This window comes from Ranitomeya imitator, chromosome 6 (genome assembly GCF_032444005.1).
Source record: "Ranitomeya imitator isolate aRanImi1 chromosome 6, aRanImi1.pri, whole genome shotgun sequence".
In the NCBI taxonomy this organism is placed as follows: domain Eukaryota; kingdom Metazoa; phylum Chordata; class Amphibia; order Anura; family Dendrobatidae; genus Ranitomeya; species Ranitomeya imitator.
Window position 1 is genome coordinate 195,260,217 of NC_091287.1, and position 16,294 is coordinate 195,276,510.

Genomic DNA, 16,294 nt, shown 5'->3' on the forward strand with positions numbered 1-16,294 from the left:
GTTCATTGCCTGGGCTCTGCAATATTAATCATGTTTTTATGTTTATCTTCAGTTCTTGCTGGAGCATTATTGGAACAAGCTGAACAATTATTAGATCGTGGAATCCATCCTATTAGAATTGCAGATGGTTATGAACAAGCTGCCAGAATTGCAATTGACAACCTAGATAAAATCAGTGATTGTTTTCCAGTTGATCCTAGAAATGTGGAACCACTTGTCCAAACTGCTATGACCACGTTGGGATCAAAAGTGTAAGTATATGTATTGTAGGCTAGCTTTAACTACTTTAGGGAGACCTCACAGACCGCGTTGATTTTTCTTTGCAAAACAGAGCCTCTGATTTACTTTGCAGCACAATATTAAAGGAAACCTGTCACCCCCAAAATCAAAGGTGAGCTAAGCCCACCGGCATCAAGGGCTTATCTACAGCATTCTGTAATGCTGTAGATAAGCCCCCGATGTATCCTGAAAGATGAGAAAAAAGTTAGATTATACTCACATGGGCGGTCCGATCCGATGGGCTTTGTGGTCCGGTCCGGGGCCTCCCATCTTCATAGGATGACGTCCTCTTCTTGTCTTCACGCTCCGGCGCAGGCGTACTTTGTCTGCCCTGTTGACGGCAGAGCAAAGTACTGCAGTGTGTAGGCATTGGGCCTCTCTGACCTTTCCCGGTGCCTGCGCACTGCAGTACTTTGCTCCGTCCTCAACAGGACAAAGTACGCCGGAGCCGCAGTGTGGAGACCAGATAAATTTATCGTATGAAGATGGGAAGAACCGGACCGCAACGCCCATCGGACATGACCGCAGCGGGACCGCCCCTGGGTGAGTATAATCTAACCTTTATTTTTCCTCATCTTTCAGGATACATTGGGGGCTCATCTACAGCCTTACAGGATGCTGTAGATAAGCCCCTGATACTGGTGGACTTGGCTCACCTTCGATTTTGGGGGTCACAGGTTCCCTTTAATACATACCATGACCTTTGTTCAGTGTTAGGTCAGCATGTTAGTTTTTACCATCCGTGTTTCATAAGTGATTTTCATTGGAAGAATAAAAAAATTGCAAAGTTAATCATGGACTGCACTTTGCTATTGGTGTACAGTTTGTGATTGTCACTGGCCCATAGACTAGTATGGATAATTATAATCCCAATTCCTTGTTTTAAAAAAAAAAAATAGGGCATGTCTCCATGATTTATTGTTGACTGAAGAATGACACGTTAACTGCTCCATAGAATATAATGTTTACACGTTCTATCAGTGAAAACCACAGAACATGTATGTGATTCAGACGTTTGGTTTCAAAATATTTTATTGAAATTTTAACAAACAAGCAAATCAAATGGGAGGGATGGAAAGTAGATGGGGGGGGGGGGGGGAGGGAGGGAGGAGAGGGAAAAGAGGGAAAGAAAATAAATAGAATAAAGTACAATCAAACATATTGTTGGTATCATTAGTACTTTAAGAGAAACTCTAAACATCTTAATGTATAACCAAGAAAGGAAATTAGAGCAATTTGGAAACATGGATCAAATTTATAACTTTATAATTATTGAATGGAGCATGAACTTGTCTGACTCTTCACGTAATCGGGGTAGGGAATATCTGATCCCATCTAGACTATTTTTTTGTTGAGATTGAGATTCATGTGATCTGTGTTGGGAAATTCTTAGTATTATATCTTTTGTTGATGGAATGTGTTGACTCTTCCAATGGAATGCAATACTGTTTTTTACCACTAGGCATATGTGGATTATAATTAATTTCAGATTATGGTCTAGTTGTTCAAGCCCTAATGATAGGGCAGTTTGAGGTCGTAAAGTGTAGGGAGCGTTGATGAGTTTGCTAAGAATATCATTGGAAATTTTTGTCCAAAGAGAATTTACCGTTGGGCAACTCCAGAAAACATGCATCATGTCGCCTCTTTGTGATTCAGACGTTTGAACAAGGCAAATAGTTACATGAAATGCACTACAAACTATCTGCACTTTTTTTTTTTTTTTTCCCCCTCAGCTCACCCACTTACTAGAAAGGTATACAAGAAATGGAATGAGAACGATCTGTCATGGGCTAAACATATCAAGTTACTGTTCATTGTAGTTAAAATATAAATGTCCCCCTCCCATTAAGGCAGGGTTCATATTCCGTTGGGGCTGTCCATTCAACACATGCGTTAAACGGACTGCATTAACACAAGTGCTGTTAAAGATCGCGTTGTGCGATCGCGCCATCCGCGCAGATGCTCCATCTGCGCTAGTGGTGACGGACCCCCGAAACGCTGCAGACCGCGTCCATGGGTCCATCACAGAATGACGGCATATCGCTAATGCATGCTGATTATGACATGCGTTAGCGATGCGCTACATAATTGCAGTCAATGGGTGCGCTAATGCATCCGTTACATAGCGTTAGTGCTGCTATGTAACGGATGCCGTCAGCGCATTACCATTAACGCAATGTGAACCCAGTCTAAGCAACATGGTAGACTACAGCCTTGCAAAATTTTTAGAGTAACACTCATTTAATTTGTATTTCATAAGTCAATAGTGCATGTGAAAAATATGCAGCTTTGTAATAGAGAGATTTGCTTCTTTTTCTGCCAGAATAGTTCATGCATTATCAAAATTCTCAACGAAAATCTGTACGTATTTAAGACTTTCCCATTACTGAGATAGAATCTTAGTAGTAGCCTCCACCTCCTATGTAGACGGGAGGGGCTAGAGATCGAGCTCCTCCCTCCTATCTCTCACGGTTCCTCTGTATCTCAATGAAGCAGTTGAGAAATTAAGCCCTTCCCGACCCATGACGCCACTTAGGCGTCATGAAAGTCGGTGCCAATCCGACCCATGATGCCTATGTGGCGTCATGGAAAGATTGCGTCCCTGCAGATCGGGTGAAAGGGTTAACTCCAATTTCACCCGATCTGCAGGGACAGGTGGAGTGGTACTTTAGCCCAGGGGGGGTGGCTTCACCCCCCCTGTGGCTACGATCGCTCTGATTGGCTGTTGAAAGCGAAACTGCCAATGAGAGCGATTTGTAATATTTCACCTAAAAAAAAAAAAAAAACTTGTGAAATATTACAATCCAGCCATGGCCGATGCTGCAATACCATCGGCCATGGCTGGAAACACTGATGTGAAAATACCGCGCGGGAACGCTGTGTTGTATTTTCCACAGCATGTCAATTCTTTGTGCGGATTCCGCAGCGTTTTACACCTGTTACTCAATAGGAATCCACAGGTGAAATCTGCACAAAAAACACTGGAAATCCACGGTAAATCCGCAGGTAAAACGCAGTGCCTTTTACCCGCGGATTTTTCAAAAATGGTGCGGAAAAATCTCACACGAATCCGCAACGTGGGCACGTAGTCTAAAGGTACCGTCACATTAAGCGACGCTGCAGCGATATAGACAACGATGCCGATCGCTGCAGCGTCGCTGTTTAGGTCGCTAGGAGACGTCAAACACTGTAACAGCTGAACGATGCAGGAGCGATCCAGTGACGTACTTCTCGTTCTCGCTGGTTGTTAGCTCCATGGAAAAACATTGCAGGTATCGTTGCTTTTGCTGTCAAACATGACGAATCACGCCGACCTGACGACCAAATAAAGTTCTGGACTTTCAGCGACGACCAGCGATGTCACAGCAGGATCCTGATCGCTGCTCGTGTCAAACACAATGAGATCGCTATCCAGGACGCTGCAACGTCACGGATCGTTGTCGTTCTCGTTGTAAAGTTGCTCAGTGTGAAGGTACCTTTAGGGTTAGGGTTGGAATTAGGGCTAGGGTTGGAAATAGGGTGAAGATTAGGCTTGTGGTTAGGGTTATGGTTAGGGGTGTGTTAGGGTTTGGATTAGGGTTAGGATTATGTTTAGGGTTGGGATTAGGGTTAGGGGTGTGTTGGGGTTAAAGCTGTGGTTAGGGTTGTGATTAGGGTTATGGCTAGAGTTGGGATTAGTGTTAGGGGTGTGTTGGGGTTAGTGTTGGAGTTAGAATTGAGGGGTTTTCACTGTTTAGGCACATCAGGGATCTCCGAACGCAACTTTGGCGCCACCATTGATTCCAGCCAATCTTGCGTTCAAAAAGTCAAATGGTGCTCCCTCTCTTCCGAGCCCCGACGTGCGCCAAAACAGTGGTTTACCCCCACATATGGGGTACCAGCATACTCTAGACAAACTTGGCAACAACTATTGGGGTCCAATTTCTCCTGCTACCCTTGTGAAAATAAAAAAAACTCCTTGCTAAAACATCATTTTTGAGGAAAGAAATTTTTTTTTTTTAAATTTTCACGGCTCTGCGTTGTAAACTTCTGTGTAGCACTTGGGGGTTCAAAGTGCTCACCACATACCTAGATAAGTTCCATGGGGGGTCTAGTTTTCAAAATGGGGTCACTTGTGGGGGTCTCTACTGTTTAGGCACATCAGTGGCTCTGCAAACGTAACATGATGCCCTCAGACAACTCCATCAAAGTCTGCATTCCAAAACGTCACTACTTCCCTTCTGAGCCCCGATGTGTGCCCCACATATCGGGGTATTGGCGTACTCGGGACAAACTGGACAACTATTTTTGGGGTTCAATTTCTCCTGTTACTCTTGTGAAAATAAAAAATTGCGGGCTAAAAAATAATTTTTGAGGAAAGAAAAATGATTTTTTTTATTATCACGGCTCTGCGTTATAAACTTCTGTGAAGCACTTGGGGGTTTAAAGTGGTCACCGCACATCTAGGTTAGTTCCATGGGAGGTCTAGTTTCCAAAATGGGGTCACATGTGGGGGAGCTCCAATGTTTAGGCACACAGGGGCTCTCCAAACGCGATAGTGTCCGCTAACGATTGGAGCGAAGTTTTCATTGAAAAAGTCCAAATGGCGCTCCTTCCCTTCCGAGCCCTGCCGTGTGCCCATGTGTAAATGAACAAATTGAGGCTAAAAGAAATTTTTTGTGAAAAAAAAAAAAAAAGTACCTTTTCATTTTTATGGATCAACTAGCTGAAGAGCCCGGCGTTGCCTGGGCATAGTAAATATCTGTGATTAGTTATAGCACCTCACTTCTCTTATTTTCCCATCACGCCTCTCATTTTCTCCCTCACTCCTCTCATTCCCCCCTAACATTTGTCATTTCAACCTCACATCTGTCATTTTCTGATAACTCAACTATTTTTCCTCACTCCTCTCATTTTGCACTCACACCTTTTCATTTTCACCTCACACCTCTCATTTTCACCTCATTACCTCAGTATATACATGTTTGTCATCTCCCTTATATATAGTATACATCTGTATGTCATCTCCTGTATATAGTATATACCTGTATGTCATCTCCCCTGTATATAGTATATACCTGCTGTGTCATCTCCCCTATATATAGTATATACCTGTATGTCATCTCCTCCTGTATATAGTATATACCTGTATGTCATCTCCTCCTGTATATAGTATATACATGTGTCATCTCCTCCTGTATATATATGTACCTGTATGTCATCTCCTCCTCTATATAGTATATACCTGTGTGTTATCTCTCCTGTATATAGTATATACCTGTGTCATCTCCCCTGTATATAGTATATACCTGTGTCATCTCCTCCTGTATATAGTATGTACCTGTATGTCATCTCCTCTATATAGTATATACCTGTGTCATCTCTCCTGTATATAGTATATACCTGTGTGTCATCTCTCCTGTATATAGTATATACCTGTGTGTCATCTCCTCCTGTATTAGACCGCTTTCACGTGCTATTTGGTCAGTATTTTTACCTCAGTATTTGTAAGCTAAATTGGCAGCCTGATAAATCCCCAGCCAACAGGAAGCCCTCCCCCTGGCAGTATATATTAGCTCACACATACACATAATAGACAGGTCATGTGACTGACAGCTGCCGTATTTCCTATATGGTACATTTGTTGTAGTTTGTCTACTTATTAATCAGATTTTTTATTTTATTTTTTTTTTTCAACAATAAGTTTTTATTGAAACATTTTCAAGTTTACAAATGATGCAATAACTCAAGTATCATTACAAACTGTAAATCAACGTGTGCATAAAAAGCGTGTAAGCTAATAACACGTAGTTCTTTAATCAAACAACTACAAGGGGTAGGGGGGAGATGGAGTAAGACACAAATGGGGGGAAAAGAAAAAGGGGGAGAGGGGGGGAAGCCCGAGGGTGGGATTGCGTTGTGTACAGTAATTATAAAGAGTTATTCTGAATCAGACAGTTCAGGGTTGGTTAAAGTACAGGTACCGCAAAAGGAGTGTGGTTGGTATATTCCGCCCAGGGAAGCCATACTCTTTCAAATTTACCGACTTTGTCCATGAGAATAGCCGACAGTTTCTCATTGATCATATACCAAGAGAGGCGAGACTTAACTGTGGAAAAATCTATAGTTGTTTTTTTCCAGGCTAAAGCTATTGTTTGCTTGGTTGCTAGAAATATAAATTATATAAGAGCCTGGGTGTGTTTGGGAATATTGGGGATGCGCTTGTTGAGCAGGGCCTCCCAAGGGTTTTTTCTGAGGTTTACATTTGTGACCGAGAAAACTAAGTGATAAACTCTGATCCACAGTCTCCTGACAGTCGGGCATAGCCACCAGATATGGAACATGTCTCCAGTAGAGTTGCATCCTCTGAAGCAGTTTGAGGGGTAGTTGGCCACTGCCTTAGCTACTCTCGCTGGGGTCAGGTACCAACGGGTTAATACTTTATAGTTAGTTTCTAACATAAGGGTATTTAGGATTCCTCCAGTTGAGGAGGACCAAATTTGGGACCATTCGGAATCAGTCAGGGTAGATCCAATATCAGACTCCCATCGAGATGTATATTTTAAACAATTTCTATGTGAGGGGGAATTGATTTGCGAATAGAGGAGAGATATAGTACCTGAGGAGTGGGGGTTTTGGCGGCATCTTTGTTCAAATGGAGTGAAAGAGTATGGGGGCTCAGAATTCTTCAGTAAAGAGCTGATAAAGTTCTTAAGTTGCAAGTATCGAAATACCTCTCTGGGGGGGAAACCATATTTTTCTCCTAAGGGTTGGGAATGGGATAATCCCGTCTACATTAAAAAGGTGGTGGACTTTAGTTATCCCCGCTTCAACCCACTTGTAGAAGTATCTTAGGGGACCCATACCTGGGGGAAATAGAACATTGCCCCAAATTGGGGCGAGAGGCAAAAAGGGTGAGATTAGTTGTGAAGAGTACTTGTGGGAGTCCCAGATTGCAAGGGAATGCTTTATTATGGGGTTTGAAATATGTTTACGTTGCGTTGGGAGAATCCATAGTATTGTGTCTAGAGTGTCGGGTTGTAGTTCTGCGGCTTCTAGAGAAAGCCATAATGGGGGTTCGGTGTAGGCATGATAAAGGGTCAGTTGGCCTAATTGAGCTGCTTGGTAGTATTTGGAAAGGTTGGGAACTCCCAAACCTCCTTTTAAGCGATGTCGATAGAGAGTAGCTTTGTTAACCCTGGGGAGGCCTCCCCTCCAAACAAAGGCATCTATTGCTCTTTGGGCCATTTTAAGAAAGTGCGATGGGATAGGGATTGGTAGGACTCGAAATAAGTAAAGTAGCTTGGGAAGGATAGACATTTTGAGGGCTCGCACACGGCCTAGCCATGAAAGATGCAATTTCTCCCAAGACTGTAGCAAAAGGCGAAGTTTTCGAAACATGGGGGGATAGTTGGCGGTGTAGAGAGAGTCTAGGTTAGCCGTCAGTTTCACTCCCAAATAGTCCAAGTGTTTAGTAACCCACTGGAAAGGAAAGTCGTTTTGGAGATTTGTAATGGTTGATTGTGGGAGGGATATTTTCATGGCGTAGGATTTGGTGGTGTTTATTTGTAGGCCGGATAGTGCTCCGAAGTTTTGTAAGGCTTGGAGAACGGCCGGTATAGACTTCTGGGGGGATGATAAAAGGACAGATTTTTTATTTTTGAAGGATAATGCCAGACTTGTGTGTGTTTTAGGGCGAGTTTCGTTTGTCAAGTTGTGTGTGTTGAGTTGCGTGTGGCGACATGCATGTAGCGACTTTTGTGAGATGAGTTTTGTGTGGCAACATGCGTGTAGCAACTTTTTGTGTGTCGAGTTGCATGTGACAGGTTAGTGTAGCAAGTTGTGTGCAGCAAGTTTTGCGCATGGCGAGTTTTGCGCGTGGCGAGTTTTATGTGTGGTGCCTTTTGAGTATGTGCAAGTTTTGTGTGAGGCAACTTTTGCATGTGTTGCAACTTTTGTGCATGTGGCAATTTTTCCGCGTGTGCAAGTTTTGCGTGTGGCGAGTTTTCCATGAGGTGAGTTTTGCACTTGTGGCGAGTTTTGCAAGAGCCTAGTTTTTCCATGTGGCGAGTTCTGCGCGTGGCGAGTTTCGAGTGGCGACTTTTGTGTTTCAACTTTTATGTGGCGAGGTTGGTGTATTTGTGGTGAAATGTGTGCTGAGGGTAATATGTGTTCAAGCACATGGTAGTGTGTGGTGCATTGTGTGTGTTCATATCCCCGTGTGTGGTGAGTATCCCATGTCGGGGCCCCACCTTAGCAACTGTACGGTATATACTCTTTGGCGCCATCGCTCTCATTCTTTAAGTCCCCCTTGTTCACATCTGGCAGCTGTCAATTTGCCTCCTACACTTTTCCTGTCATTTTTTCCCATTATGTAGATTGGGGCAAAATTGTTTGGTGAATTGGAAAGCGCGGGGTTAAAATTTCACCGCACAACATAGCCTATGACACTCTCGGGGTCCAGACGTGTGACTGTGCAAAATTTTGTGGCTGTAGTGCTCACTATGCATCTAGATAAGTTCCTTGGGGGGTCTAGTTTCCAAAATGGGGTCACTTGTGGGGGAGCTCCAATGTTTAGGCACACAGGGGCTCTCCAAACGCGACATGGTGTCTGCTAAAGATTGGAGCCAATTTTTCATTGAAAGTCAAATGGCGCTCCTTCCCTTCCGAGCCCTGTCGTGCTCCCAAACAGTAGTTCCCCCCACATATGGGGTATCGGCGTACTCTGGACAAATTTTACAATAACTTTTGGTGTAAAGTTTCTCTTTTTACCCTTGGGAAAATAAAAAAATTGTTGCTAAAAGATCATTTTTGTGACTAAAAAGTTAAATGTTCATTTTTTTCCTTCCATGTTGCTTCTGCTGCTGTGAAGCACCTGAAGGGTTAATAAACTTCTTCAATGTGGTTTTGAGCACCTTGAGGGGTGCAGTTTTTAGAATGGTGTCACTTTTGGGTATTCTCAGCCATATAGACCCCTCAAACTGACTTCAAATGTGAGGTGGTACCTAAAAAAAAATGGTTTTGTAAATTTTGCTGTAAAAATGAGAAATCGCTGGTCAACTTTTAACCTTTATAACTTCCTAGCAAAAAAATAAATTCCAAAATTGCGCTGATATAAAGTAGACATGTGGGTAATGTTATTTATTAACTATTTTGTCACATCTCTCTCGTTTAACAGAATAAAAATTCAAAATGTGAAAATTGCGAAATTTTCAAGATTTTAGCCAAATTTCCATTTTTTTCACAAATGAACACAAAAATTATTGACCTAAATTTACCACTAACATGAAGCCCAATATGTCACGAAAAAAAAATCTCAGAACCGCTAGGATTCGTTGAAGCGTTCCGGAGTTATTGCCTCATAAAGGGACAGGGTCAGAATTCACTTCTTTACTGCGGATTTTCACCTGCTACAATAGGAAACTGCAGATGAAAATCAGCAGAAGAAACCGCAGTAAAAACCACGTTAAATCCGCAGTAAAAACCGACGGGTTTTCACTGCGGATTTTGGAATTTTGCTGCGGAAAAATCCGCAGTGGAATCCGCAAAGTGTGAACTTAGCCTAAGTGTGACAGCTGCCAGTCATAAAAACCCGCTATAAATCAGCAGAATAAATTCGACAACATTCATTACTGCTTGTATCTGGAAAATACCAATGGAGTCAAAATCGTCTCTACACCTGTAGATTCCTCAAGGGGTATAAATTCCAAAATGGGGTCACTTGAGGGGGATTCTGCTCTTCTATCACTTGGGGGCTCTTTATATGGAATCCGCAAACTTTTCTAGGAAAATCTAGACTCCAGGAGCCAAATGGCGCTTCATTCCTTCCGAGTCTGCCCATATGGCTAAGTAGTACTGGACAGCCACATATGGGGTATTGCCACGTTAAGTAGAAATTCTGGGACAAATGTTGGTGCCATTTTTACCCATTTGATTGTGTGAAAATATAAAATCTGGGGCTAAAACAAGCTTTTGGTGGTAAAAATGTAGTTCTTTTTTTCTTCACTGCCCAATGGTATAAAATTCTGTGACACACCTGTGGTGTCAATATGATCACTGCACCCCTAGGTGAATTGATTGAGAGGTGTAGTTTGTAAAATGGGGTCACTGCGGGAGGGTTCTGCTGTTCTATCACCTCATGGGCTCTCCCAGTGGGTCATGGCACCTGCAAACCGTAAAAGTACAATCTGGCTCCTTGCCTTCTGAGCTTTGCACTGTGCCTGAAAAAGATTTCCTGATTGCATGTAGAGTATATAAATGGGAAACCTGATGAGAAAGCAGGAAAATAAACATAGGGTGGCCCCTATGCAATAGTGTTATGTCTCCTTTACAAACACAAGGCACCTTATGAATAATTATTTGAAAGCGCACTGTTTTTTTTTTTTTTCAATTGTAGAATTAACCGATGCCATAAACAAATGGCTGAAATTGCAGTATCTGCTATTCTTACTGTTGCTGATATGGAACGCAAAGATGTGGATTTCGAGTTAATTAAAGTTGAGGGTAAAGTTGGAGGAAAGCTTGAAGACACCCAACTGATAAAAGGTGTTATCGTAGACAAAGATTTCAGTCACCCACAAATGCCAAAGGTAAGTTTGTTAGACATTTTACAAATCAAAGAGAACCTGGCAAGTGATTTATGCTGCTCGTGATTCAGGGGGCGGGTCATTCCATATCAAGTGATCCAGATATGAATATTTTTTTTACCTGACGTCTTTATTTTTTTTGTTTTTTTATGAAGTACAACTTTAGTTAATTACAAATTAAAAGTTTAGAATTTTTTTTTCTTCATCAGTTAATTTTTTACAGATTTTTAAAGTTTTGAAAAAGCGCGGATTTTGGCCTGGTATGGCTTTACATTTTTTCATATCTCGGGCTAGAATTAAGATAAAGAGGTGGGAGAGGCATCATTGTTCTCAGAACGGTACCAGCTTTCATTTGATAGGTCACAAGACTATGTTTCTTTATATTTTGTTTTGGAGAAATCAAATTAAAAATTTTGATGCGCAATTGTGAAAAACACGTATGTTTTAAAATTGTGAAAACATGCATGTGTGTTACTTGTGTTCTTGTTTATATTTGTACAGAGATTCAACTTGGGACCTGTCAAATTTGTATCTTTTTCTTTTTTTTTTTTTTTTTTTTAAGCCATGCATCATCAGATTGTGTTTGTTTCTTCCCTTTTTTCTTTTCAAATTACAACTTATTGAATTCCACATTTATATGTAACAACAAAGAAACACAGAAAACAAATACCGAAGTGCCAGAATAAATCCATCTTATTCATCATAACAACTTGCTCAGCATTTTCAACCTGAATTCATTGAACAAGCCAAAAGATAAAAGGTGATCACATCCTCAAGTGTGATTTTCCAAATACAGTCTCATCCTAATTATGTTAAAAATCAGATTAAAAGAACCAATATTTTTACCACCTATTTATACAGTTTTTTTTCTATTATATCACTAAACATGTAATTTATGAAGTGTTTAAGAGGAATAGTACAGTAGTTAAATCCTCGTTTTATGAAATACGAACTAATCAAACAATTAATGGTAGGTTTTTACACTGGCCTTCTATCATCAATGTGTCCCTTCTAGTGGGTGAAATGTCATCTTGTCCATAAGCGCTTACTAGCAATGGCCGTTTCCTTTTGTTTCAGTATGTACGGCCGGTCATGGTGCTCGGCTCCACCTGAGTCCATATCGGATTTTTGTTAACTTTTACAATGTCTGGTTTTCTTGGATGCACAAAGGACCAGAAGCTGCAGAAAATCCTTTCTACGTCTTCATTTTCACAATCAGTAGCCGCCACCAGGGCCACCAATCATATTCACAGGTCACATCACCACTTTTGTCATCCATTGCCGATCTTGTGCCGCCTTCTACCACGTCATGGACGTCACTCTTTGCTGAATGAAGAAACCCTTGTTTTTATTTCTGTTTCCCTACATGGGATGACAGTCCGGTATTGCTGAGTCCCTGTGATGGATTCTGCTTCCTGTAACTGATGTTATAACAAACTCTCCTCCTCCTCTTCGTAGTCCTGGTTTGTACAATACATGAACTGGATGTTAAGAATATTTTTCTCCCTCTATTTGGGGAGTTGCCTGGGTGATCAGATCTGATGTGAATGTGGCCTCTGGAGGCTGGAGCTGCCGGCCTGTCATCTGCTCTGCATTCACCGTCTACCCCTGGTCATTCTCAGCCCTAACAAAGCTTTCTCCTCTGTCCTCTCCTGCTTCTAAGCTGTAACATAATAAAATAATACAGTAATATCTAAAAATCATGGATTATTTGGTAAATCTAGACCCCACACTGTTAGACCACAGGCTGAACAGATCTGAATGCGAGATTTTTGAATTGACACTGTAATAGTTTTATTTTGTTAAATATGATCCCATCACGATCCCAGCTTGTATTTTGGTACAGATGTGGCTAGGAGCATAGCAGGCACATGCGCAGTTTTTGAAATTTTTAAGGCTACGTTCACATTAGCGTTTTGCGTGTTTGCGTCGGGCGCCGCAGCAGCGACGCATGCGTCATGCGCCCCTATATTTAACATGGGGCGCATGGACATGCGTTGTGCGACGCATGCGGTTTTTTTGCCGCAAGCGTTGGGCGCAGAAAACGCAAGCTGCATTTTTTTTTGTGTCCAAATTTCGGCAAAAAGACGCATGCGTCGCAAAACGCAGCGTTTTAGCGTACGTTTTGGTGCGTTTTTATTTGCGTTGTGCGTTGCGTCGCCGACACAGCGGCGCACAACGCAAATGTGAACGTAGCCTAAATTAAACTTTTTTTTTCTGAAATGTGTTTTAAAGTTTTGCACTTGCATTCGCATAGGTAAAATATTATCAAAGATACTCTTGTGACATATCTGGTGAAAGCCTGTACAGTTCTGAGTAGAATGGTGTTTATTTTCTTTCTCTATCTTTTTTCTAGTCTGAGTTATGGGGAGAAAAATAAAGGCAGGCAACACCGAAATTCGCACTTTTTCCAAACTTTGAAAATCAATAAAAATTTTTTAAAAAAATCTAGAATTTTTTTTCCATCACATTTTGCTTTCTCTGACACACTATTACCAAATAACAAAATCTCAAAAGAATTAAAAATATAGTGGTAAAAATCATTGGTTCACTTGACATGGAATGACCTGGGCATGGCTATGTTATAAAGTTCCTTTTAAGCATTTTATACATTATAAAATCACGAAACCCACCTATTTGGTAAACTTTTAAAAAGGTTTTGGGAGATCATCTTGATTTCTCTCCTTTTACACACTTTCCTTTCCCCTACACCTTAAACTCCCGGAGCTTTTTTTGTTTTTCGCTCCCCTCTTTCCCAGAGCTATAACTTTTCAATTTTTCCATCAATATGGCCATGTGAGGGCTTATATTTTGCGGGACGAGTTGCACATTTGTACGACACAATTGGTCTTACCATTTCTTGCACTAGAAAACCGGAAAATTCCAAGTGCGGTGAAATTGCAAAAAAAGTGCAATCCCACACTTTTTTGTTTGGCTTTTTTTTTGTTGCTAGATTCATTAAATGCTGAAACTGACCTGCCTTTATGGTTCTCCGGGTCATTACGAGTTCATAGATAAAAAATAACCTAGACATGTTTGGTGTCTAAGTGCTGAAAATTCCAAAAAGTTGGTTTAAAAAAAAAAAAAAAAAAAAAAAAAAAAAAAAAAAAATTGCGCAATGTTTCCGATACCTGTAGCATCTCCATTTTTTTGGGGATCTCTGGTTGGGTGAGGGCTTATTTTTTTGCGTTCCAAGCTGACTTTTAACCCCTTAATCCCATATGGCGTACCCGTCAAGGTGACCTGGGACTTAATTCCCAGTGACGGGATAGTACGTCATGCGATCGGCCGCGCTCACGGGGGGAGCGCGGCCGGGTGTCAGCTATGTGCCAGGAGCGGTCACAGACCGCTCCCGGCACATTAACCCCCAGCACACCGCGATAAAACATGATCGCAGTGTTTCGGGGGCATAGGGAAGCATCGCGCAGGGAGGGGGCTCCCTGCGGGCTTCCCTGAGACTATCGGTACAAGGTAATGTGCTCACCTTGTACCAAGCGTCTCCTCCCTGCAGGCCCCGGATCCAAAATGGCCGCGGTGCTACTTCCGGGTCCAGAGCAGACACTGGTAACCAAGCAGCAGGGCATGCCAGATCGCTGATCTGACACAGTGCTCTGCAAAGTGTCAGATCAGCGATCTGACACAGTGCTCTGCAAAGTGTCAGATCAGCGATCTGTCACTATACAGTGATGTCCCCCCTGGGACAAAGTAAAAAAGTTTAAAAAAACCAAAAAACTTTTAGGCTAGTTTCACATTTGCGTTTAAATCCTCAGCGTTTAATCCGCATCCGCAAGTGGTGGAAAAAACACGTACAAACGCGGCGTTTTTTAGACGCATCTGCGTTTTTGGTGCACATGATGAGAAGTTTCACAAGAGAAAAATCTTGATAACCAGACACCGGCAATGGGACTACTGAGGGCGTGTATTATGGTATTTCTTTATATAGACCCCTGAACAGCTGTAATCTTCAGATTTTGCTCCTGTATCCTGTGTCATGATGGATCTTCGCATGGAGAGCTTTTATTTCAACCTGGATTTAAGCATCAAGCTGTTTCTTGCCTGTGCTTTTGCTTGGGAGCAAGACAGAAATCGCGAAAGATGGAGAACGAGACAACGTAGGCGTTTTTGGAGACACCCCATTATTGAACTACGTGACACACAAGACACACAAAGCTGCAGTCTTTTTTTTATAACTAAAGACATGATGTGGCCCAAAATTAAGTGTGTGGCGAAGTTTCTTATTTGGCGCACGGTGTGTGTTGCCGGCGGCGATAGACACAATAAACCAAACAGAATTCGGGCAAATCAAATTGTATTTATTTTTTAACAACCAAAAAATGTATTTAACTGCGCCGGCTTGAGGTCGAGTGATGTAAACGGGGGTGTGAAGCACTGAGGCCTGGCTAACCGTGGACGACGCAGAGGTGGCAGGAATAGGGGCAATAAAACTAGTGCGGTCTGGAAGTTTGGGGATGGGGCTTGACACATGAGAGGCTTGAGACGCACTGGAAGGGTGAGACAAAACTGACATTACAGACACATTGGGAGGTGAAGGTGGAGGAATACTAAGAGTTTGTGGTTTTTTTTTTTTTGCTATGTTCTGGGAAGCCTTGGTGGGCTTATATGGCGTGGTGGTGGGTGACCTGTCCGGGTCCGGCTACACTCAGTCCATAGCGCTCGTAGAGTGTGCAGCCATGCCAGAGTCCATAGTGTTCGTAGAGCGTGCAGCCATGCTAGAGTCCATAGCGCTCGTTGAAAGGAAGGCCATGCCAGGGTCCTGCTGCATGGTGGTGGTGGTGGTATGGAAGGCCATGCCAGGGCGTTGTTTCTCATCAGAAGACGACATTCTGATGCATGTAGAAAGAAAGAAATGTAAGAAATTAGGACATGTAGAGACAGAAAATAAAAAATAATTGGCTAGGATTTACTCACATTCTTCAGTGTCTTGTTTTCCTCCAAGATGTAGCCTGTGTCTCGTCTGCTTCAGTGTCTGCTGAGTTGTGACTTGCAAATGTCCACTACCTCCCTTTATCACCCACTATGTGGGGGGTGGCTTATCAGTGTCTAGACATGGTGTTTTCAATTGAAACGCATGCGATCACGAACGCAAGCAAACTCATGTGCTTGTGAACGTATGCGTTCATATAGACAGCAATGCATTTTTTTGTCACAATCCTTGCGCAATAGACCGCATACGTTTCCAGGCGGCAAATTGACGCCTCTAAAAATTACTACATGTTGCATTTCCGCGCCAAGCCGCAAACGAAACGACGCATGCGGCGTCGAAACGTGAACAATCAAAAACGCATGTTTCCCTAATCCTAAATATAGGAATACACGATGCATGCGGATCTATGCGGTAGAAACGCTGCGGACACAACCACAAATGTGAAACCAGCCTTGGATGTTTAAAAAATAAATAAATGTATATATATATGTGTGTGTATATATAT

The 16,294-nt window shown here is 42.2% G+C and overlaps 1 protein-coding gene across 1 annotated transcript in view; it reads left to right on the top strand.

Annotated features, from left to right (window-relative positions):
* CCT5 (chaperonin containing TCP1 subunit 5) overlaps nucleotides 1–16,294 on the top strand; it is a 329,132-nt gene that overhangs the window by 72,499 nt on the left and 240,339 nt on the right. Inside the window, exons 4-5 of the mRNA XM_069730418.1 lie at nucleotides 53–251; nucleotides 10,655–10,847. Of these exons, the coding sequence (XP_069586519.1) occupies nucleotides 53–251; nucleotides 10,655–10,847 (392 nt within the window). The remainder of the gene's footprint in view (nucleotides 1–52; nucleotides 252–10,654; nucleotides 10,848–16,294) is intronic.